General features: G+C 38.4%; 1 protein-coding gene across 6 annotated transcripts in view; it reads right to left on the bottom strand.

Annotated features, from left to right (window-relative positions):
- Positions 1–24,407, bottom strand: part of mtss2b (MTSS I-BAR domain containing 2b) — a 71,634-nt gene that overhangs the window by 38,873 nt on the left and 8,354 nt on the right. For all 6 annotated transcript variants that reach the window (XM_089129357.1, XM_089129358.1, XM_039657917.2 and 3 more), the window contains exons 2-3: positions 18,934–18,995; positions 18,750–18,823 (exon numbers count right to left, since the gene is read on the bottom strand). In XM_089129357.1, the coding sequence (XP_088985483.1) occupies positions 18,750–18,823; positions 18,934–18,995 (136 nt within the window). The remainder of the gene's footprint in view (positions 1–18,749; positions 18,824–18,933; positions 18,996–24,407) is intronic.

Genomic DNA, 24,407 nt, shown 5'->3' with positions numbered 1-24,407 from the left:
TCTCTGTACATCAGACCCTGTCATCTCTCAATCACATGGTGCACACTGCGAATGTGGTGTGTGGACTACGTGGATGGTTAGTTCGGTATTTTACACTTAAAGCCCTGTTCTAAGATCGTTTCTGATGAAATAGAACGGTTAAGATTGAAATTTGGACAACTGATGCTGTCCCGAGAATTTTAGGCTTCTGTCTTAGCTGTGTTTTTTTAAGACAATAAGACGACCCTTCAAGACATTCTTTGACTGTCTGGGGTGCTGGGGTAGGGCGTAGAAACATATGAAACACCTTATTGCGCTGGATTGACGTCTACATGTAAGTGAGGAGAACACACAAGGGTGCAGTGCAGACAAAGCAGAGGTAGATCAAAAGCTCCCTGGATTGACATATTCAGATCGTGGATGGCATAGCAGAGAAGGAGACATAAAGACAGAGAGAGAGAGACAGAGAGAGAGAGAGAGAGAGAGAGAGAGAGAGAGAGAGAGAGAGAGAGAGAGAGAGAGAGAGAGAGAGAGAGAGAGAGAGAGAGAGAGAGAGAGAGAGAGAGAGAGATTTTAAAAATACATTTTATTACAAATCGGTTTTAATTCACACAGGAGTACATATACAGCTGAATCAAAAACTCACAATATAGAGTTAAAAATCAAAGTATTACTAAATATATGACAAAGAACACCTTTTATGCACCATCTTTGCTCAAACAACCTTAGATTCTTTGTTGCATTGTAATAATGGAAATCAATTTGAATTCTTGATTTCACCAGCATTGAAAAAATCAATATTACATCTGTATCAGAATCTTTTTCAATTTTCCTTTTTCTGCTTACATAAATTGCCATTTTTGCTTGACCCAAGAAAAAGTTAAACAACTGACACTCATAAGATCGTTTTCTCGAGTACTTAAAACCACAAATAAAAATCTCCATTGAGAAGGCTTCATCAAACTGTTTAAATACATCTTGTAAATAAATAAACAACGGTTTTAGTCTTATACAATGCATAAAAGTATGAAACACAGTTTCTCTTTGGGAACAAAAAGGACATTCCTGATTAACTTCATGATTTATCCTTGAAACAAATGCATTAACAGCTAAAATTCCATGTAAAACTCTCCATTGCAAGTCCCCTGTTTTTTTAAGCAATGGTGACTTATAAAGTGCCCCCCATTTAGGTCTAGTATTCTCACTTAAATGTAAGACATTGCGCCATGGTGTATCTATTTTACCATCAAGACTCTTCTTATTGAAAGCTTTAACACAACACTCGTACATAGCTTTACTAGATGCTTTTTCTTTTCCCAGCAACCTCAAATTACTACACTTTAAAAAAAAAACCATCACACATTTCCAAATCAGGACTCAAAGACAAATTCGGAAACGGATCATCATTCTTTGGTTGAACACACCCTTCTTCAAAGTCTTTTAACATTTGTAACTCCTCTTTGGTAATGATTTCTTTCCACTTAGACAACAGCCGAGTTACCACCCGTGTTGACCTCATCCTCAACTTCTCTTCCATTGCTTTAGAGTCAGATAAATCATGTCCAGTTATACGAACTAGGCTTCCAAGAGTAACGATGTGAGATTTAATGAGTACGTCCATCAAAGCAGGAAAACATCCCTCCTTTGACACATCCAAACGTGATCCACCAATCAACGGTTCTTGAAGAGTCCAGTACAAAGAGTCTGTTATTTCACTTCTCGATGTTTTAAAAAGTGACCATACTTTGAATAAATTACAATAAAAAATAGGTAACTTAGATACAGAAAACTTCTTGAGGTTCGTCCAAAACAAAGACTTGTCAAGACCCAGGCCTTCAAAGTTCCTAATAATAATGGAAGCAACCAAACTCCAATTCTCATTCTCAGAACTTTCAAGAAACCTTTGTACATACTTTAGCCGAAAGGCGGCCACTCGACTCTGTAGATGAATCAGACCCTGTCCCCCTTCATTTTTAGGCAGATACAAAACACTTTGTGGCACCCAGTGTAAATTATCCCCAAAAAAATTAACTAAAATAGATTGAATTTTTTTCAGAAGAATTACTGGGGGGTCAATACATGCTAGCCAATGCCAAAGAGTAGAGGCTGCCAAATTGTTAATAATTAACACCCGCCCTCTATATGACATGTTAGAAAGTAAAAACTTCCATTTATTCAAACGACCCACAATTTTCTCTTCTATCCCCTCAAAATTCTTCTTTACAGTTATATCATCTCCCAAATACACACCTAAATATTTAAACCCATCTCTACTCCACTTTAACCCCGCGGGGAGACTGGGTTGTCCATGAGTCCACTTTCCAACCAAGATAGCCTCACTTTTATTCCAATTTACTCTAGCGGAGGAAACAAACATAAAATCCCTTAAAATCTTTGTTAACGTTGACACATCGCTGTGTTCTTTAATGAAAATCACAATATCATCAGCGTAAGCTGATAGTTTAAATACTTTTTCACAATTTGGAATAGTTACACCCTTTAAATCTGCTCTAAACTTCCGTAAAAGGGGTTCAATTGTTAAACTATATAACATACCAGAAAGAGCACAGCCTTGCCTGATACCTCTAAAAACACTAAAAGGGGCACATAAGTCACCATTTACCTTCAGTAAACTTTCAACATCACAATAAAGAGCTTTTAACTTATCAATAAAAATGCTATTAAACCCAAAAGCTTCTAAAACCTCCCATAAATAACTATGTTCAATTCTATCGAACGCTTTCTCTTGATCTATTGAAATCAAACCAAAATCCACATCAAAGAGCCTACTGATGTCAAACATATCTCTAACAAAAGAAATATTATCGAAAATTTGCCTTCCTGGCACACAATAGGTTTGATCAGTATGAATGACCTCTTCCAAAACCCCACTCAATCTATTTGCCAATGCCTTGGACAGAATTTTATAATCGCTACATAGCAATGACACAGGCCTCCAGTTTTTTATTTCACTCAGGTCTCCCTTCTTGGGCAGTAAAGTCAACACTGCTCTACGGCAGCTCAGTGGTAATCTTCCACTGTTTAGACTTTTGTTGATGACTGCAAGCAGATCGGCACCAATCTCAGGCCAAAAAGACTTGTAAAAGTCTACAGATAGGCCATCTATACCTGGTGCTCTGCCGCCTTCCATGCCTTGAAGAGCTTTCCTCAGCTCTTCTAACGTTATCTCTCTACAGAGACCGCTGTTCGCCTCTTCAGTCACCTGAGGAAGATCCTCAATAAACACATTAGTGTTTGACCCGTGTATAAGTTCACTGCTATATAGTTCTTTATAAAATTCTACCGCTCTCTTCCGAATTTCTGTATGATTTGACAAGAGTGCCCCATCTTTAGAACGCAAAGCATGTATACATCTTTTTTGGCCATTTTTCCTTTCCAGATTGAAAAAAAATTTGGAAGATACATCCATCCACTCTATATTCTTATACCGGGATCTGATCATAGCCCCTTGTGCTTTCAGGTCTAGAATTCCTGCCAATTCTTTGCTTTTTCGATTTAAAATTTCAATAAGCTCTTGATTTTGTTCAGTTCCAATAGATTCTTGTAGTTTCTTTATGTCTTTTTCTAGATTTACCATTGAAGTATTTATTTCCTTAGTGATGTTGTAAGCATACTGTTGACTCAATTGCTTGATCTGCGTTTTTCCAAAATCCCACCACTGCTGCAAAGATTGGAAATCAGATTTAGTGGTTCTATATTCATTCCAAAAAAACTTAAAAATATCTCTAAATTCCATGTCATTTAAAAGACTGTTATTAAAATGCCACATTGCACTCTTTGGTTTTACGGATCCTAAAGTTAAAAAACACTGTACTAAACTATGATCCGAAAAACTAACTGGAATAATAGAACAATCTCTAAAAAGATTAAGTTGATGTCCAAAACCATAAAATCTGTCCAATCTTGCTAAAGACAACCTATTATTGTAAGAATGAACCCATGTATATTGTCTGTGCGTCTTATGAAAATTCCGCCAAATGTCAACCAGATCATGTGTTTCTATTAACTGAATTAGCCTTTTTCGAGAAGCCATATGAGGCTCAACATGATTTCTATCTGAGGCAAATTCAGTGCAATTATAATCACCTCCAAATAAGAACAAATCCTCAGTATTACAATCACTTAATGCTTTACATGATATATTCAAAAAGCCCATTCTTTCAACTGCATTGGTGGGAGCATAAATACAACAGAAGCAATAAAAAGCATTGTCAAATTGAGCCCTTATTTTTAAAAATCTGCCTTTTACAACTTCTTCTACTTCATAAGAAATTGGAATGGAGTTTTTAGAAAATAAAATAGCAACACCGCCACTTAGAGATGAATTATGACTAAAAAAGGTTAACCCATCAAATTCTCTTGCCCAATCTTCTTCATTGGAAACATCACTATGAGTTTCTTGTGCAAACAGAATATCTATTTTCTTTATCTTCATTAACTCATATAATTCAAACCTTTTCTTCCCTTCTCGTGCCCCATTTAAATTAAGGGAAGCAAAATGAAACTCCTTCATTAAAGAAAAGAAAAGGATAATCAAGACACAAAAAAGCCTCATCTCATAAGCGTAATTTTAAAACTATTCAGCATTGATTCCTAATTGAAATTGTACTTTTGTGAGAATTTTTTTCAGTCTGTAAACTTCTTGATCAGAGAAAAGACCTTCACTCCTAAAACTCTTTGTTTTTTCTACAAATTGCATCAAATCAGGAAAGTATTCTGAAATACGCACATTTCTTGCATTCTTTGTTGCTCTCAAAAAGAGCTTAACATCATCCACACTGTAAGATTTTTCTGTAGTTTCGTCTTTCGTCTGATCAAAAGTAACACTGCATTCTGAAAGGTCAGTGTCACTTTCAGTATCAGTTTGACTATTTCCCAGTTTTTTTGAATTACTGTAGTGGCTCTGTTCCATTCTCCTTTTTTGTGGTGTTTTGAAAACACAATCAGCTTGTTCCCCCCCAGAATAAAGATCCTCGCCTTCCACCTCCATGTCCTGGTTGATTACTGAACCCTGCATTTCTAAACCATCAGTTAACTGGTGCCCCTCCTCAGGGACAGAGGCTTCTCCTACTGCCACTGCCTCTCGCTCACCCCCCTTTTCCTTCAAGGCTGCAGCATCACCTGATGAATCTGTTGAAGTTGCATCTACATGTTTTTGTACAGTGTTCTCATCAACTAACGTTACCACTGTTGTAGGCACTTCACTCCTGACAATTTGTACTGCACCTTCAACCTCACCAACCCTTTCAACTGAGGCTGCTGAAACTTTTTTCCTTGATTTCTCATCTTTTTTTGGACAAACCCTCACGAGATGTCCTATTTCCCCACAACTAAGGCATTTCATGCTATTGGTCGTAGCATAAACTACGTAGTTGAAGTCGTCGTGATTAAAATTGAACGTCAAATCCAATTCCTCCTTATTGTCCTTTAATACCATGTAAACAAAACGTCTGAAAGACACTACGTGTTTCAGCAACGTCGACTTACAACCAATCTGAATCATTTTGATTGGGGAAACTAATCTACCATGCCTCTCTAACAATTTCACCAACACTTCGTTTTTTATGAATGGTGGGACGTTTGATAGAGTAACTTTTTTGGACGGAGTAGACAGCGGTAACACTGGAACAAAAACATTGTCAATGACAACACCACTTTCAACCAACAAGTTTGCTAATTCAACGGTTTTCAAAAAAACAACAATTGCGTTGTTCATCCTCGATGCTGACAGAACATTTTCGCAGCCAACCACCTCTCCTATGGCCAAACTGCACTCTTCCACACTAGCGTTCAAACTTAACTTCACCGCATGACGCCGTGTGAGGAAATCTAGCGTCCTCACACCTGAAGTCATCCTGCCAGTTATAAAAACTGGCAGACAGACAACACACCACTATCTTAACCCTCCCAAACCCGTATACCACAAAGTAGAAAGATAAAAGATAGAAAAATAGAAAACCTAGTTTTGACACAGCGGCCAAAAAAAGAGAAATAGTCCACACACTCACCACGCTTCCCACTCGCTCGCTCAACAAACGCTCACGCATGCGCGCAAAGAGAGAGAGAGAGAGAGAGAGAGAGAGAGAGAGAGAGAGAGAGAGAGAGAGAGAGAGAGAGAGAGAGAGAATGGCAGTGTAGGGTTAATGAAATGTGTGATGATAGCACCAGCTGAGCCAGCAGTAGAGCCTGTAGAGGTAGATCACGCCTGAATGCTGATTCTTAATAGCAGGGATTATGCACAGTCCGGCCTGGGCTCACCCACTGATCACCCTACAACACTCATGCTCCACATACACACAGGTGAAAACACACACATTCTGAAAACAACACATATCACACTCATCATTATCATAGATTATGCAATCTATGATTTCGTTATCAGTGAACTGGACTCATAGACAATTGTTAGGTTTTTCTAGGCAGTTTTTCCTGTAAATTCCATGGCGAAATTACACAAAAGGCATAGACACAAATTCCACTGGCACTAAAAAAAATTAAAAAAAATACACATTTACTGATCTCTGAGCTAGAGAGAAACAGCACCTCCTCAATCGTTGGATGAGAAAATAACTGAAAATACAACAAACTAAATAAAACAAAGATTACAAAACACAAGGTGAAATTCTTCCAAATGGAGGCAGTGTCTATATTACTTCCTTAGAATTCCATGTATTCTCAAGGTGTGTTCATAACATGAATGTTTGGAACGAAAATTCGGTCTGATTTTAGTATGCAATTTGTTTGTTTATATTAAAGCTGTTCCGGGCATGTGACCAAAAAAAGCAAATCTTATTGGTTGGCCAGTTTTTTTTTCCCCTCTTCTAAATCAGTCACATTGCCACATGTAAATGTTTGTGTCAGTCTAAACAGACACATTAACAGCTATTCATTCAAATAAAATGTTTATTGTGCTGAATTTTCACATTTGTACATGTAATGGACATTTGTACTGGTGTTAACAGGCCTTTATAAAGTTCTAAGGCCCCATCTACACTACTACGTTTTAGTTTAGAAATGGAGACCTTTTGCTACGTGTGCACCTCCCACCCAGACTGAAACGACAAAAACGAAGACCTAAAAAGGAGAAGTTTAGAAACGCCAACCCGTTTTACATTTTGAATCTCCGGAGAGCATTTTTGTGAAAACGGGTCAAAACGGAGGACTTTAGAAATGATGACGCAGAGCCTCACAATCGGCACTTTAATTGGTTGTCATCAGTTATGTCGTATCCTTTTCCCTGATTCGTCAGCCACCCATCCCATGACCCTTCCTTGGGAAGAAAACATACAACAACAGCCTTGACTACCAGTTACGTTGGTGACTGCAACATGGATAACGAATTACAAGCTTTACTGACTTTGATGTCTTTGCTAGCAGCAGTTGAGCAAGTAAATTCTGCATTTTACAATGCTAAAACTGCCTACATGCACCGGAGGCAAGTTATTATTTGAAATATCTGTGAAAATTCCCATGTGCAGCGGTGGTATCGACCATACAGTACATGGAGGGTAGCTCTTTGCAGAGGTAACTTAGCTACTTTCTTCTTCGTCAAATCTGAGGAATAGTCAATCTGTGTCCTGTTTACACTGGCACTTGCATGCCACATTCATAGGTGAATGGTCACATTTTCAGTCATTTTAATGTGGATGGAGATCAATTCTAATAGTGAGCGAAAACGCTGGTGTGGACGGAGATTGTATTTGTTTTAATTCTCCGTTTCTAAACTAAAACACAGTAATGTGGATGGGGCCTAAAAGTGTGCATGTGAAAGGACAAAGGAGCATAACAAAATATAGGTGAAAACAGTCACGACAAGGCATGCAGTGCCTCCTTAGCACCGTGTTTGGATGATTAGCCTATCAATACAATTTTGGTCATCTTTTATGTTTAAAAACATTCACAAATGAGCCAGAATGGATCAAACTGGAAGAAATGCATGGAGATGTTGAAAATGTATCTTACTTCCCATGTTGCCAGATCAGCAAATACAAAGAGTCCTTGAGAACAATCATTTGACTGAATAAGAGCAAATGGCTTTTAATATATGATTTGGCAACTAACCCTTCATTTTGTGCTAGTCCTTGCCGAGAAAAAAAAAAAGGTCATGAGACAACAACAAGGTCAAATTCATTGGGACTACCTGAAATGTATAAACCTGAAATGTATCCTACCTTTTGTATAATTCAACCAAAATTAAGAACTGTGCTTATGCAGCTTCATTTTATTTTATGCTGTTTTTGGGCTGGAAGTTATATACAGCTCTACAGTATATTTTACATCTCCAACGATCAAGGAACTCTCCTTATGATCTGACCCATTTAAGTTAAATGTAAACAGAGTCTGATACAATGTCTCCATACATATGCACTGACTTCACACTGGTTCAAATTAAAGGTATAATTCACCCAATAATGACAATTCTGTCATCAAAGAAAGTGAGAAAGACAGTAATGGTGGACTCATCAGAGAACAATGCATGTTTACCATTGTCCATAGCCAAGGTTTGCACTGTTGACACCAATGAAACTGACATTTGGGCATTGGCTTGATTAACCAAAGGTTTGGCATTAGCAGTACAGCCTGTTCTATTGCTCTGCTAATCCAACCTTCACACTCTGCTCTTACTGATGGAATGTAAAATTAGAGATGATTGGCCACCAGGGCACGTATACATAGGCCATTCATATACTGGCCAGTGTTTCAGTTTCATTGTCCAACCCCTGTATGTTTCAGTGTTTTTTGGGGGTTTTTTTTAATGTCAATGTATACAGATGCAAACCCTTAAGTGAGGAGTCTTTCAAGAAAATGCTTTTCATCTAAAGCCAATCTCATCTGAACTCTCTTAAAAGCTGAGAGTTTCTCTCGAGTGGAAAACTAGGTCATCTCCACCTCTCTGAGTCAGCCATTTGTTTTTGAGAATGTGCTACAAAAACAACATTATTGTCTTTAATTAAGCTGCGTTCACAATGCTCATCTATTTGGTTCTCTTCCTCCCTCTGCACCCCCCCCCCCCCCTCGCTCTCTCCCTCACTCTCTAGCCTCTCTTTAGGACACTTCCTTGTGTCACAGGCTCTCTTTGTGCCTGCAGCCAGCAGCATGTACGTGGGAAGCGGCAGAAACTAGACTCCGCTGCCAAGGCAAGTCTCCCGTCTTCTTAATGAGAGCGGTGGGTATGTGTGTGTGAGCGCATGGGAGTATATGTGCTAGACAGAGAATCTGTTACTAATGACGAAAGATACAGCCTCTTCACAGTTCGCCCACACTGTAAATCCTGATTCAGATTCATCTCAGTCTTCACCTACAGCTTTAAGGTTTGAGCTTGTATCCTCTGTTGAACCCTTGCAATCGTTTAATACTGTAAAAAAAACTCTAAAACAGCTTGTGGCAACAAGCAGCTTTGCATGTAGCCTACCATGTTACTCTTTGCCACTCTGCAAACACTGTAAATGACTGCAACATTTTTCCCAGTTTCTTAGCAACACTATAAGCAACAGGGGCACATCTCTCTCTGTTGCTAGGCAACAATGCAGCGATCGTCCTTCCTTTTTGCAATGAGCTGGCTGGTGGTGAGGTATAAAGTCTACCTGTGTGTTATGTGCCACAGCACTACATCCAGTGTTTCACATTAGCTTGGGGGAAAAAACAGTCGACATCCTGTGGTAAATGCCAAGAGCACCAAAAAGCCCACACTCTCCCATATGGATTAGTCTGTTATTACAAGGGTCTGGTCATATTGAGCTGTCAGAACCAATCAGAAGATAGGAATTAAGGAAAAGCAGAAAAAGATGATAGAGTTACATGAGGGAGAGCCGACATGATCTCTCTAGATGCTATTACTTGCATTGGGCACAGGAACTTATGTTTTGATTAATATAATCCATACACACCAGTCTTTCGATCAGTTTTTGACATCTCTATCAGCTTCAGAATAGCTTTATGAATCCTCTCAGAGGACAAGAGCTGGAGGGTCTACACAGGATCCTATCTTAATTAGGTCTATAACTCAAACCACTGTTAATATTTAATTGCCATTAAGGCAAAATCGAGCCTCCGAACATCCATATTGTGCATGCTGTTTCAGAGCATGTAAATGTACGGATGTAAATGTACCGTCACGCCCGTAAATAAAAAAAAAAAAAAACACAAGAGAAATGGATCCAAATGCAGATTCCTTAATAAAATAATAACCAAAGTAGATTACAAAAGGACATGAAAACCAAAACTGTGCACATGTAAGCTTAAGGACAAAACCTAACAATAAACACAGGAAACACTATACGCATGGGTTATTAGACTATCAGCGGAGCAGGAAACATGAATAAAACTACAAACTAAGACTACAAAACAAAAGCACACTCTAAACCAGTAGTTCTCTAACTGTTTTGGTCAAGCCCCCCTTTTTATACCTTCCAAAACCCACCCCACTTCTGATGACCAAATAATTTCACTAAAAAGTATGAGTAACAATCTGTTACTCAAAACAAGTGCGAACCAATATTTGCAATTGTGAAGTGTCCAATATTTTTTCTATTTTCTTCTTTTTTCTATGTCTTTCGAAAAAGAGTAGGGGTGTAACCCCAGCATCCAGGCCAAATTTGCCCCTTGGCCTCTGTCCATTATGGCCTCCTAATCATCCCTATATAGCTTACTAATTGGCTTCATCACACCAATAAGCTGGTGTGTGTGCGGCATTCTGGTGCAATATGGCTGCCGTCGCATCATCCAGGTATGGATGCAGCACATTGGTGGTGGTTGAGGAGATTCCCCCCTTCCATATGTGAAGCGCTTTGAGGTCTCAGAAAAAGTGCTATATAAATGTAACGAATTATTAAAGTTGTAAAGCAAGTTTTTCAAAACTTTTACGGTATGCATGTTTACAAACAAAAACAAGCTGCGCGGTGGAATTCAAAAATTGCCTTTTGTGTGAACTGGTATTTAGGTAATATCACAGAGGCAGTACACAGTGCTGTTCATAAGACCAACAGCAAAACTGCAAGTGTGATATTGCTTATACACAATAGTTCAATAAGCAATAAGTTACAGTTTGTCTTGATTGCTTACACACAATTCACGAAACAAATTATCATTTTCTCACAACTATAAACACAATCTCAAAGAAATCATCTACCAGTTTGTACAAACCTCAAATTTCCACTGCCAGTCAAAAACATATTTTCTTTTGTCAAAATCAAACTTTGGCATCAGATGACACAAAACAACTACTTAAATGTTTACAGATGGAGTGTGAAAACAAGTAAAATGTGTTAAACGTTTTGAGAAACATGTCTTTATTTCGAGAATTGAATGAATGGTTTAGGAAATTTGGCCAACTGAATCGGCTATATGTTTGCAAATAAGAAAAACTGTAGTAAATTACTTTGAAAGTTACTTTGTCCAGTTTTGCCTGTCCAACAAAACAGTTCCAAATCCACTGCAGAATCATCTCTGACATCTAGCAAAGCCCAGTAGTGATGTTTTGTTCCTGAATGAATCAGTATTTTTGAATGAATCAGTATTTTTTCAATGAGCGAATGAATCAATGACTTAGTCATAAAGACTGGTGTAACAATGTAACCTGGAGAAAGGCCATGTTTACCCACAAAACAAACAGAGACAAAGGGAATAAGTTACATTACGTCCAGTCAAATTTTAGGTCCAGAAATAACTGTTTTAGCAGTTATTTAAGTACTATAGAATGGAGTGAGAAATGAAGGATATTGCAGCCAAGAGCTTAAAATAAAATCAACAAAAGAATCCAACTTATAGTGCTTGTAAATTACCGATATAAGAAGAAATAAACACTTACAGCGAAAAAGAGCGTCCTTCTTTCTTGGTGGTCTTTATTAGAGTGTGAACAAATGTGTGTTTCTCTTCAAAGAACCTGTTCATGGAAATCTTTATGTCTGGTTTTTAGTTGAGGAGCTAATTTCAAGCATCCTGTATTTTGTTAATAGTGTTTTTTTTTGATTATAAGGTTTTAATGATAGTGTAGTTTGGGATGATGAAGGATTGCTGAGCTGTACAAGTCTCTCAGTAAGAACAGGTGTTCCCTAGAGGAGGTCAGGGTGTGTGTGTGTGTGTATTCAGGGAGGTATACAGGGAAAGCTGAGTCAGGCTCACCATACTGGCGGGAGGTCCTGCACCATCAAACCGCCCTGTAGAATTAAAGAGCAGCAGTAATTTTCCTGTAATAAGAGAGTGTTGATGGGGAGCACAAAGCCAGTGATGGTTGGTAAGAAGAGATTGTATCTTCTTGCCTTTTTAATACCTTTTCTGGCAGCCGTTGCTATCAAACATATATCACAAGGCTGTGTTGTGTGTTGTGTCTTTTCACTTTTCTTTTCTAATCACACAAACCCTCTTATGTCCTTAAGCTGACATTACATTAATAAACAGAGCCTGTATTTTCAAAATATTCAAAACACTCTGTCTTTTCAGATAATGCATCCCGTTATTAAGAAAAGAATAAACAGCTCTAAAAGAAGATGCCATAATAGTGTGTGGCTGTACTGTACTGAAATGGGATCATTCAAGGTCATTGGCTGTCAAAGGCTTGGCTATAGAGAGATAGACTGGCAGACACAGATGGACTTCACTTGATCCTCAGTCATTTAAATGCAGTGTCAGATTATTCTTCCTTGTGAAAAAGGAATGTATAGCACTTAGAGTTACTACAAAAGTTCTTCAATTAGAAATGAATTAAAAGTGAATTAATTAAAATCTGTACATTTAGCATTCAGAATTGCACCTGCTCCCTTTCATTTGGTTGACACACACACACACACACACACACACACACACACACACACACACACACACACACACACACACACACACACACACACACACACACACACACACACACACACACACACACACACACACACACACAGACATGCTTTACATTCAAGAAGCAAAACAAATGAGAGAACTAAAGAATGCTAAATGCTTATTAATCTAAAGATTGCAAAAATATAGGACTACATTCATGAATTATTACATTCGAAATAGATTTTTTGTAACATTGTAAGTCTTGAATTTTTCCGTAATTTCTTAAAAAAAAAAAAAATATATATATATATATATATATAATATAAAATATATAAAAATATATTACATTTGAAATAGACTTTTGTAACGTTGTAAGTCTTGAATTTTTCCGTAATTTCTATATATATATATATATAAATATAAATAAATATATATATATACATATATATATAAAATATAAAAATATAAATATAAATTAATACATACTGAATAGATAATGTTCATTCTTCCATTTTTATCTAGTAAAGATAAAAAAAAAATAGAGTCCGGAAACCCTTAAAAATGCAAAAGTAATGCAACATGAGCAAGACAATAACAGGTCAGAAAGAATCGGCTAATTATTAAAATAATTCCATTGCAGTTTTACTCACTGATCATTAATTATTTTTTGGAGACCATTCCCATATTAAGCACAACTGGTCATACATTGGTGTTTTGTTCTTACACTAAAATGATGGCTAAGGTGCTCCTCGGGTTTCATTTCGGATTATTCATGCTACATATGTGTACCACTTAAAGCAAAATGTACTATCTCTTATTGATATTATAGAGTGTGCCTTGCAAATCTACACTAGACCCTATCAGAAATAGATGTGTAAAGGCGACTGAGAATGTTCCTCTCAGACTGTTTGGCTGGTGTTTGCTTACACGGCCGTGTGAATGGTAACACCCTGCTGCCTACACCAGTCTACTTAAAACATCTGGGGAAATACTAACCCCCATCACACACACAAACACTCAGACACACAAACTGATCCTCCAAATAGCTTGCCGGTTGCTGAGCTGGCAGACTTTTTTTTTTAATGTTTCTCATGACTATGAGGGGCAGCCATTTTGCCCCCTGGTGTATGAATCAGATTTATGATGTTCATTATGGTTGCTACTATTCCGCTCATGCAGGCAGGGCAGTAAAACACCAGTATGAAGCGCCGGACGAGCCTTATGCGGCGCGCACACATCTGCAGAACGCCTTTTTTTACAAGCTCCCGTGCCAGGCTTCCAGGACAGACTGTGATCTATCAACATTTATTCCCACCACAGCCAAGAAAAGAGTGGGAAAGAGAGTCTCTGTGTGAGAGACTGAGCGAGAGGAAAAAGAGAGAGTGAGAGGCCGAAAGGAAGATCGAGAGGACAAGCCAAAGCACTTTTTGTTTTGATTCTGGCTCATGAATTAGGGTTTTCACACACACACAGCCAGACTCCCTCCACTGAATCCGTCTAAACAGAACAAGATTATTATCTAGGCCTCCCAATGCTGTGTTCTTTTCCCCTGCCACTTATTGTACACATGTGAAAAAGCCAATAACTTGGCTAAAGCCCCCATTTTCCTTAAAGGAGACATTGTGAGACCATTATCTTAAATGGTTAATGAAAACATTATCATCATTTTGTCATCTAAAACTGTATGACTTTGTATATCACAAAGGAAGATGTTTCTTGACTGGTCTATCTGAACAATTTAACTTAAAGGGGTCCAAATTAACACTGGACCCAAGCGACTTTCAACTGTGTGCAAAAAACCCAACTTTTTTTAAAATATATGTTTTTATATTTTTAGTTTTAGAATGACATGAGGGTGAGTAAATGATGACATAATTTTAAATTCAGGGTGAACTATCCCTTTTAGTAATTTTATAGCCAATGTGAGAACACAAGAAAAAGTGCTGGTGATAAAGAGAGTTAGCTAGACTCAATCTCAGCAGGAGAAGAGGAGGATGAGTTGAAGGAAGAAGAACAGTAAAGAAAGTAAATGAGAAGCAGATTATAGGCAGTTACTGGCAGGAAGCATCAGTTTCCTCCCTCAGTATAGTGGTGGACCCCCATTGTGAGGATGAAGGCCTGGAGTGTGTTTGTGTGTGTGTGTGTGGTTGTGTTTGTGTGTTTGCTTCCGTTTCGTTGCGGTTCACTGCCATTCCCTCCTCATTGCTTCGTGGCAGTTTGTGGCGCTATGATGGGGAGGGGGTGAAACTTGTCCCAAACATAAACCTTACCAGCTAAACATGAATATGCAATTCATTGGAAAAACGTGCTTGTGGCAATATTTCCGCAAAATAATTTTACATTGCTTTTACTCTTTTTTTGTGTGTGTGATACTAAGTGAAATGTCTAGTGAGTGGCACTAAAAGCACTGTCAGTTTTATCTGGAATAGATGAGCGTGAATCTGGCAAGATTTTATTATATTGGTTGTTGTGCATATTGTGGCAGTTTAGAAATGAAATGTCAGGTGAGTGTCACTAAAAGTTTAATTCTCTATTGTGCTTGAAAATTATGTACCACCAACTCTAAACCCTACCCTAAACCTATCCAACAGTTAGGATTTAATAAAAGCAAAAGTGAGTAAAATGAATTGGTTGAATCAAGCATGCCATTTTAAGTCTTTGAGCTCTTTTCTCATGACTTGTTTCACGAGACTCGTACCTGAGCGCACCGTATCATAAGTGCAATGCTGTACCAGGTGAACTACTAAGAAAGTGTCAGAAAAGCCAGGCATTTTGAGCTAATTATGTGATGTAAATGCCACAATGTATTAGTTTGCAAATCATGCACTGTGGTAAAAGTGTTTTGAGTTCATAACATATTATTGTACAAGAACCATGTGAAATTTCAGTTGGAGCCTGCACTGAATTACATGTATAGGTTTGTGTGTTTTTTGGATTTTACAAAATGTAGGTAGAGACACTTTTTTTTCCCATAAAGCTAGGTTGTAAATATGAGATGCATTTGTATTCTTTTCAGAGTCAGTTTTGATCATTGATATTTCAAAGTAATGGTTAAATAACAACAATAATAATAATGATAATAATAATAGTTCTCAGGGCCCAATTAAAGGGGTGATGAACTGAGAAATCAAAATTTCCTTGAGATTTTGACATCTAAGAGGTTATCATATTATAAAAAAATCCTGTAAGTTTCAGAACTGAAAACGTCCTTGTTAGTCCAATAAAAGCTTTTATTGACACCAGGCTCAGCAAACGACTCGTTTTTCAAAGTGAGGAACTATGACGACAAAGAGGATAAAACCCCAGAAGAAGATCAATGCTTACTTCAACACGGCCGGTTTAGCCCTGCCCACCAATTCGCGCATTACACACAAAACTAAATAACATAGATGCCTACCTCGTGATGACAAACCGGATTAAGCTACCGAGCAATACAGAATATTGTGCAGTGCCTGGTTGTGGAAGAAGACAGTCGCTGCATATGCTTCCTCTGGATTCCAATAGGAATGCATGGATAAACTTTATTTTTAATGACGTTCCACTCCAGCTGATGAGGGTAAAACATCGTCTGTCTGTTCGCTTCATTTCACTGAGGATTGTTTTGTCAACAAGACTGAATTTGCAGACCGATTAAGAGTAAAGAACGGTGCTGTGCCGTCCATATTGGATCTGACAGGAATGGTGCAACACACGGACTCTGGGTCGAACAAGTATGGTCGAATCATTCCGGTTGCCATTTTACAACATTGGACGTTTTCAAAACAAACTGATTTCCCCCAAGTGCATCGACGGGTGAGTTGAAACTCATTATAATATGCAATACTGTTATCCACTCACAGCAGTGGGCGTTTACTTCCAAGTCTTCAGTGCGAGATGCCCATAAAAACCGAGCTTTTTTCAGGTAGGCTCAAAACTTGGGTACAAAATAGCCTATTACTTATTCATTTGGATGTTTTTGAATGCAAAAACAAAGCGAACGTCATAAGTTGACCTCAGACAACAACATACTAAAATTTAAAATGCCAGTTCATGACCCCTTTAACGATCTTTGTGGGTCCCACAGATTGTCCGGTGATGGATGTCCCTGCTAGAATGAAACTTCCCAAAAATAAATGTGATGCATGCATTACGATACATCCTCCTTTCAGAGTTCACTTGACTTTTATCATGTTACACGACACCCCAACCGTGCCCTCATATTCTCTCCTTTTGTCTTAAAATATCTTTGAGCAGCCCTGATGTGGTCAAGTTCAACACACTGTCACATCCATAGACTGTCTGCTTGCACTCTCACGCACTCTCTCTCTCTCTCTCTCTCTAAAGTGACAAGGAGGTATATTAGAGCTTGGTGGTCATTCTCCTTTTGGCATTCAACAAATTTGACATCAGTCAGGTCACATGATCACTCAGCAGTACGTGACCCCTCCTTCCCATAGAGTGACCTGTGTTTAAGAGCACTCACCTGTGCCATGAGCTAAATTCTCGGGTTATCTAGCCAACTTTTATATACTCCACATCTCCCTAATCCACATTTAGGGCTGCTAAAATAAAATAAAAATAGGTGTTCATATCATTCTGATTTGTATATCTATGAAAGCTGTTGTCATCCTTTCAACTACAGAAATTTTAAGTCTATTCTGAGCCAAAGGCTGGATGTGGGCTGATGCATGTCTAAATCACAACAGAAGAAATATCACGGAAAAGCTTGCATATCAAAAAGTGTTAAAGAAGAAACAAGTGATGCGTAGCATAATCTGACCTACATCCAGGACGCTACAAAACTATACCGTCATCAATAATTATACAATCTGTAAATTACTGGCATCTGTCCTTCTCCTTCTGGCAGTGAGTTACTCATCAGTGAACATGAGAATTGGCCAGAAATAAGACATAAAATAATATATTTACTAAGGTTTAAGCATAAAGCAAGTGATGGAAAAAATGTACAAATGGAAATTTATTCAGTATGAGAAGTTAAGATTTGTGGAAATGAATTTTGGAGAATATGAATTTAATTCACAAAGAGATATATGCAATCTTGAGAAAATTGCACATTTTTGAACACTGCATGAGACAAAAGTACATTTATCTGTAAAAATGTGTGTAATAAAATGCCTCACTTTCTTCTAACCACGTTCGTCTATTTAATGCTCCTTTTGTTTATTGTTCTCACTCACTTTCCTTTTGCACCCCAACAGCCTCTATCTGAAGCTTGTGTCACAAGTGGGATTGGATGCGATCCTTCTTGCCTTTATAAGGCATCCGGGAAGGCTCCCAGCTCCGTCAGCTCATTAAAAACACAACATGCCCACACGCACCCATAATAACGCAGATCATCATACTCCTTCAAACACAGTCTTTACCTCAGGCAAGCCACGAGACAAGATGAAATGAGAAAATCCCCCAACCAAGAGAAAAAAAGCCCAAAACAGTAATATGATCATAATGAGGCTGGTGGTTTATTTCCAAACAACTCTTTTTCATCAGCTGATTCCCCTTGAAGATCTTGACTCTTTCAAATCATTAATGAACCATCATGCCGAAAATATCCAAAAACACTCTGCAGCTATGAACCACGTCTTTCTTCCCTCTCATGTATCCATTATACCAATCTGTTTATTTCTGTCATGTGAACATACTGTTCAAAACTCACCAGAGATAAAGATGAATAATGCAGTTGTGTTTAATTATTTGCTGATAAAGTTAGTTACGCTTTTGTCTTACATGCACACAAATGCAAAAATGAACACAAATACACCCTCACATACCATCATCAGCCAAATGAGAGCATTAAATCTAGAGGGTCTGGCTCTGTCCCTTCTATAATCCTTTGTTTTGGACACTCAGTATCTCTCTTTCCAGTAGTGTTTTCTGCCAAGCACAACACTCATAATGGGATATACATACAGAAATCGCACACACATAGTTGGACAGAAATCGCACACACACTCTCCACACATCCGTAATCATGCCTATACCTCTTGTGTTGGTTGCCATGTCCGCCACCTTCTGAAAGGCATCCAGAAAGGCCACTGCTGCTAGCACGGTGGTTCTGAAAAGCACAAAACCAATGGGATAAATTGATGTCGTTGTCTTTTCTTAGCATTCAATAAAACCTTCTTCACATGACAGGTGCGGATGTGAGCCGGAGAATGAACTTACCGGAGTTGAGAGTGCAGCTTGGTGGCCTTGGCACTGAAGTCTTCCCAGACAGGATATGAACACTGCAAAATAACAAAGACACGAGGCGAGTTATGAGTGCGTCCTTTGTGTAAATTTTGTGTAATTTTTGTGAGAAGTTTTGAAAACAGTAATATTTTAGTGGAAAACTGTGATAATCTTTTTTTTTTTTTACAAACAGAACAGACTTTATTTGAAATAAAGCACCTTTTGTAACTATAAATGTCTTTATTGTTATTGTTGATCAATTCAATGCACCCTTGTTGAATAAACATATTAATTTCATTCTAAACTAAAATTTCATTGTGGCATCCATAATCCTAATAGCAAATGTGTGAAAAAAATCAGTATGTGTAAATAAATAAAGGTGAATATATTTAATGGAGTCTGTGTAGTAATTGCAGCAGGACGTTAGCTATAGATAAAACACTGTAGTCATGCGGGCCTTTATATGTGTGTGTATCTATATGGATATGATAATTTGCAGTTGTGTTTTGTCCTGGGGCAGGAACAGGAGTGTCGCCTGATGATAAGGGGACGAGCCATGTACGTCTCTGCCTAGTTGCCACGGAAACGCAGCAGAGAAGTATTCTGTGTGAAGTCTGCTTTACTACTGGCCACAGGCTAAATGCAATATCACAGTAACCGAGCAGAAACTAACAAGCATGTCGACTAGTACACACAATCTTGTGACCGTCATCCTGAGCTGTTATGGTGTTTTTTCTCTCTTGAAATCACTTCAATAACGATCTTGCTTCAAAAACAGTCAAAATAGTCTTCTAGGACAGTAATATACTATGAAACTCTCTACCACTATTTATATTAAGTCAATTTCGACAAATTCGAAAATTTTTCTTATATTAAATTTCTTTCTTGATCTGTCTTTCTTGAAATTAATTTTATTATAGCAAGACATTTTGATACATCACAATAACATAACATGGTACATGGCATGTTTTTGGGCATGATATTACAACTTACAATTATATAACTACTTAAAAAATATGCTACATAAGGTAACATTTAAATTAACTGTATTCACATTAAAGGTCCAGTTTGTAAGAATGACAAGTGGTCAAATAGGTACTGTAGTAGAAATTCAAAATATCGGAGATTGTGAAACATCAGTTGCTTATATCGATGTTTCCCCCGCTTCGACGTTCACACGGGTTGCCAGTTTGAGGACACGCAACAGGAACAAGCGGAATTGAAACCCGAGGAAACTTACACACACTGCAAGTTGAGCAAGATTACACCGACCAAAACAAAAACAGACATTCAAACACGGAACGCACATTTCAAAGCAAAATAACTGGCTGTAGAATTGTTTTTCAGAAAAAATGTATTTTTATGTTTTAGTAGAGTGAAAAAGTTACATACAGCACATTTAAAAGTGTTACTGAATCGACCTAAATATGGTAGGTTACACCAACAAAACTAAATTTAGCGGAAAGACCAGGTTAGTTCTTCAAAGTAACAATTACAGATTACTTTTTACAGTGTTTTTACAGTGTGATATCAGAGTATCATGTAAACAGGAGTGTAGAATATAAGCATGTGAATCTTTTTTTTTAACTTGGTATGTTTTTATTTTCATGGAGGACATCAGCTCTCAAAATATTAGCAAAATGTATGAAATATCACCTTGTTACTTCAATGTAATGTACGTTTTTGAGATAATAAACCCAAGAATCTTCAACTATTATCAATAAGCATGATCATCAGCAAGTAATTAGTGAGCTCACTATCATTGTTGCATCTCCACTTCCAGCTCTTTTGAAAGTATCTCCATAAACCGCCACAGCTGTCTTTGTTAGCATTTTAAGACTGCTGAGTTCAGTTGGGCTTTGAGCAGGCCAGATTCAGACCGTTGTGTGTCAAGGGGTGAAATTAGCCACACTTCAGGGCATAGCTGGAGGTCAAGATTGTGCTCAACAACAGGAAGAAGACCCCTCCCCTTCCTCACACACCCACACATTACCCAAATAACCCCTGTGCCGTGTCTCACCTTGCCTGACACGTCAAAAAGAGAGAACAATTTTGAGACAAAGAGAAAAGAGACTGACACATGAGGACTTGAGCAAAATAGCCTAGAGCGCTGTTCAGAAGGGATTTGTTTCATTCATGACATCTGGCTTACTATTCTTAAGGACGTTTGTCATTTCATCTACTGAATCGGGCAGAATCGGGTTCTCTAATGTTAACAAGGATTTACAAAATCTCTCTTTATTAATTTAATTAACTTTTTAAAGTGCCCCTATTATGCTTTTTCAAACATTACCTTTCATGTAGTGTGTTGTACACACTTTGTGAATGTAAAAGGTGTGCAAAGTTGCAAAATCCACAATAAATGGAGTTCTTGTCTCTCAAAAGAAAGTAGCGTATCTGAATTCCGTATCTCAACTGCCTGAAACGAGTCATCAGTAATTCCAGTCTTCCTTCCTGTAAGAACCTATGTCTACTTTGACCTGCTTTTAAAGGGGGCTTTGGCATCGGGTAGTTCTAGGAACTAAGTTCTAGGAATTAGCCACCAGGGTGGTTCCCCAAGAACTAATGGTTCCCTAAGGAACATTTTCCTGGTTGCATTCGCACCGCCAGTTGGAACAACATAATCCGCGCTCTTTGTTGTGGCTTTTATTTTGATGGAGCTGAGAAAGCCAGCCTGAGCAGTGAGTGCATCACGCTCGCATTCTCCGTGTTCATTAGTTTACGATCTGTCTAATAGTCCTGTCTAATACGTTATTAGATAGAACTGTTATATATAGAAAGTAGGTAGAAGAAGGTATTAGTGTGGTTGACAACCAGTTTCGCTAGCTGAGCAGAAATATATAGTCATGTTTTGTTTGGTCCTCTCAAAGTTGCGTTGGATTTCCTCCTTAGCGTAAAGGTTAGGGGGCCCATCTATCACTGTTTTCCATATTCGTAGAGTTAGTTTGTGTAGTATATAAATATAAGCTATAATCTGTGTGTGTACACAGCTTTTTTTTAAATGATGGGTGCTGGTGTTTGGCCATTCAGCGTACACAAACATCACTGGTAGTTTCTTTTGTGCTGGTTTAGACCGTACTCTGAAGTAGGAGCTAAATTAGTTCCTCCAAAAGGAGTTCCTAAAACTAAAATAATTCCTAGTTCCTGCGGCGCAAACACGCCAAAATCCGGGAACTTCTGCCAATAGTTCTAGGAATTATGAAAAGATTCCTCCAGTGCGAAAGCCCCTAAACAATGTAGTTGTAGCCTGAAAGAGTTTGGCTCATGTTGTCAACATGTCAAGAAGATACTGTTTTCTGTGCTGGGACAGCCCGTTCTCATCCTTTAACGTCATATAGAACGCTATATGCAAAAACGGCGCTATACTACGCACATGGCACCCTTTATCGTTAACATAACGCGCGAACCCAAGGAGTTATAAATCCTTTAGCGTGAATATGACACGCACACCCTACCCCACAGCGTAGTATAGTATAGCGTAGTATAGCGCCGTTTTATATGTTCTATCTATTGTTCTATATGACGTTAAAGGATGAGAATGCGTTGGCTGGGAAAGAAAATCCACTTTGCATGCACTAAGTATGAGGTGGTTACTTGATATGGTAAAACATGTGATACTGTTCATATCACTGTGTATACAAGATATGGACATTTTGGTTCCGTCGTGTACTGCAAGCGGTAGACTTTCTTGAAGCTCGTGAGAGCAACTGGGGTTTGGTGTCTAGCTCATGGATACCTCGACACTTGGTTAGGTGGAAACGGGGATTGAACCACCAAACTTCTGATTTGTAGACATTCTACACAAAACACAGAGCCACTGCCGGTGCTTCGAGCACGGTGGAGAAATTCTGAGATTGCATAGGGAGGAAGGAGATTTCCACCTCCTTATCAAGGAGTTGTGGGATTATGCTGAGCGATTCAAAGTTTACTTCAGGATGTCAGTGGCTCAGTTTGATGCTTTGCTAGCGATACTGGAGCTACATATTAAAGGTTAAACCCCTGGTCAGAGCCTGACTCCACCCACTGGCAATATTTGAAAAATGCTGGAAAAGTGGGCAGGGCCCAGCGGAGGGGGGCGTACACCTGAGACGCATCTCTTTGTATGGAACTTGCCTACGTCACCAACAACCGCTGTGTCACGCACCACCTCAAACATCCAATAGGAAAATTCAACTGCAGTAGCCACCGTTCAACCTTAAGAGGGCAGCACTAAGACGTTTTTACACCATATATTGTAGAAATAGAACACTTTATAAACAAATGTCAAAAAAGTTACTCGAATCAATGACTGGTATTAATAAAGATCCATTCTTACAGATCATTAACTAAAAAAAGTTGGTTAAGTGTTTAGTTACTCTTTAAAAAGAAGACCTTCAATTTCCGTGAACCAATTGATCCTGAACAGTTCTGGATTTTGGCGTTCACTTGTACGGTGGCTCAGAATTGACAAAACACCTTTGGAACACGGATGCGAAAAATGCAGAAAATTGAATCCGATCCAAATAATTTTAATGACGGACGAAAGTTTTGGAGGCAGTGTGTAAACGTGACTGACACAACGTGAGGTCGTATTTATTTTTTGACGTGAAAACTTCAGACGAGAATTTCGGACTCAGTGTGCAAGATTTGTGCCTTTAGATTTGTGTTTGTTTTAGAAGGGGATTAAAATAAAATGTCAAATCTATCAAATGTGAAAGAAAGAAAGAAAGAAAGAAAGAAAGAAAGAAAGAAAGAAAGAAAGAAAGAAAGAAAGAAAGAAAGAAAGAAAGAAAGAAAGAAAGAAAGAAAGAAAGAAAGAAAGAAAGAACAGTACGGCGCATAGGACAGTGGGTGAGCGCAGAAGGGCCCAGTCACTGGTGACAGTACAAAAGCGGCTGGTACGCTGACAAAGATTGTGAGCGTCTCTCCTTTGATCCAGCATCTCGTCCTGCTTGTTTGATGTCTGTTAATTTGCTCTGAAATCTGAACACGTTACTCCAGAGGGGACCCCTGCACTGTTTGAAGTGCTCTAATCTGCAGCACGGGACAGAGGTTCATCATCTTCAGGGGCTTGTGGGAGAGTGATAAGGCACGAGACCCACCCCCCTCATCCATCTCCGGACATTAGCATATTCATAGGCTAATCCAATAGCAGGGCAGCACTGTGTCCAATTATGCAAATACTGTTAGCTGGCTCATTTTTACTAAAATCATTTCACATCTTTCGATCCCTGTCTTTATTTAGTCTCTTTCTTGACTTGCCAAGTGATCCACAAACAATTGAGTAAGTACCTCTCCACACCATTTTAGATAAAGCATGCTCAGATGAGCTCTGTAAAGGAAGCAGGCTATTTTCTGTTTTACCAAACCAAGTGGAAAAAAACGGCACTAAAGGTGAATTTTAGGCCACGTTTACACAAAGCCGGGTATTTAGCAAAACGAATATTTTCCCCCTTTCCCCCTCTGAAAGGATAAAGCCATTCAAGCCA

This window comes from Pimephales promelas, chromosome 1, assembly GCF_988280905.1.
Source record: "Pimephales promelas chromosome 1, fPimPro1.hap1.1, whole genome shotgun sequence".
Lineage (NCBI taxonomy): Eukaryota > Metazoa > Chordata > Actinopteri > Cypriniformes > Leuciscidae > Pimephales > Pimephales promelas.
This window is presented reverse-complemented; position numbering and strand designations above follow the sequence as displayed.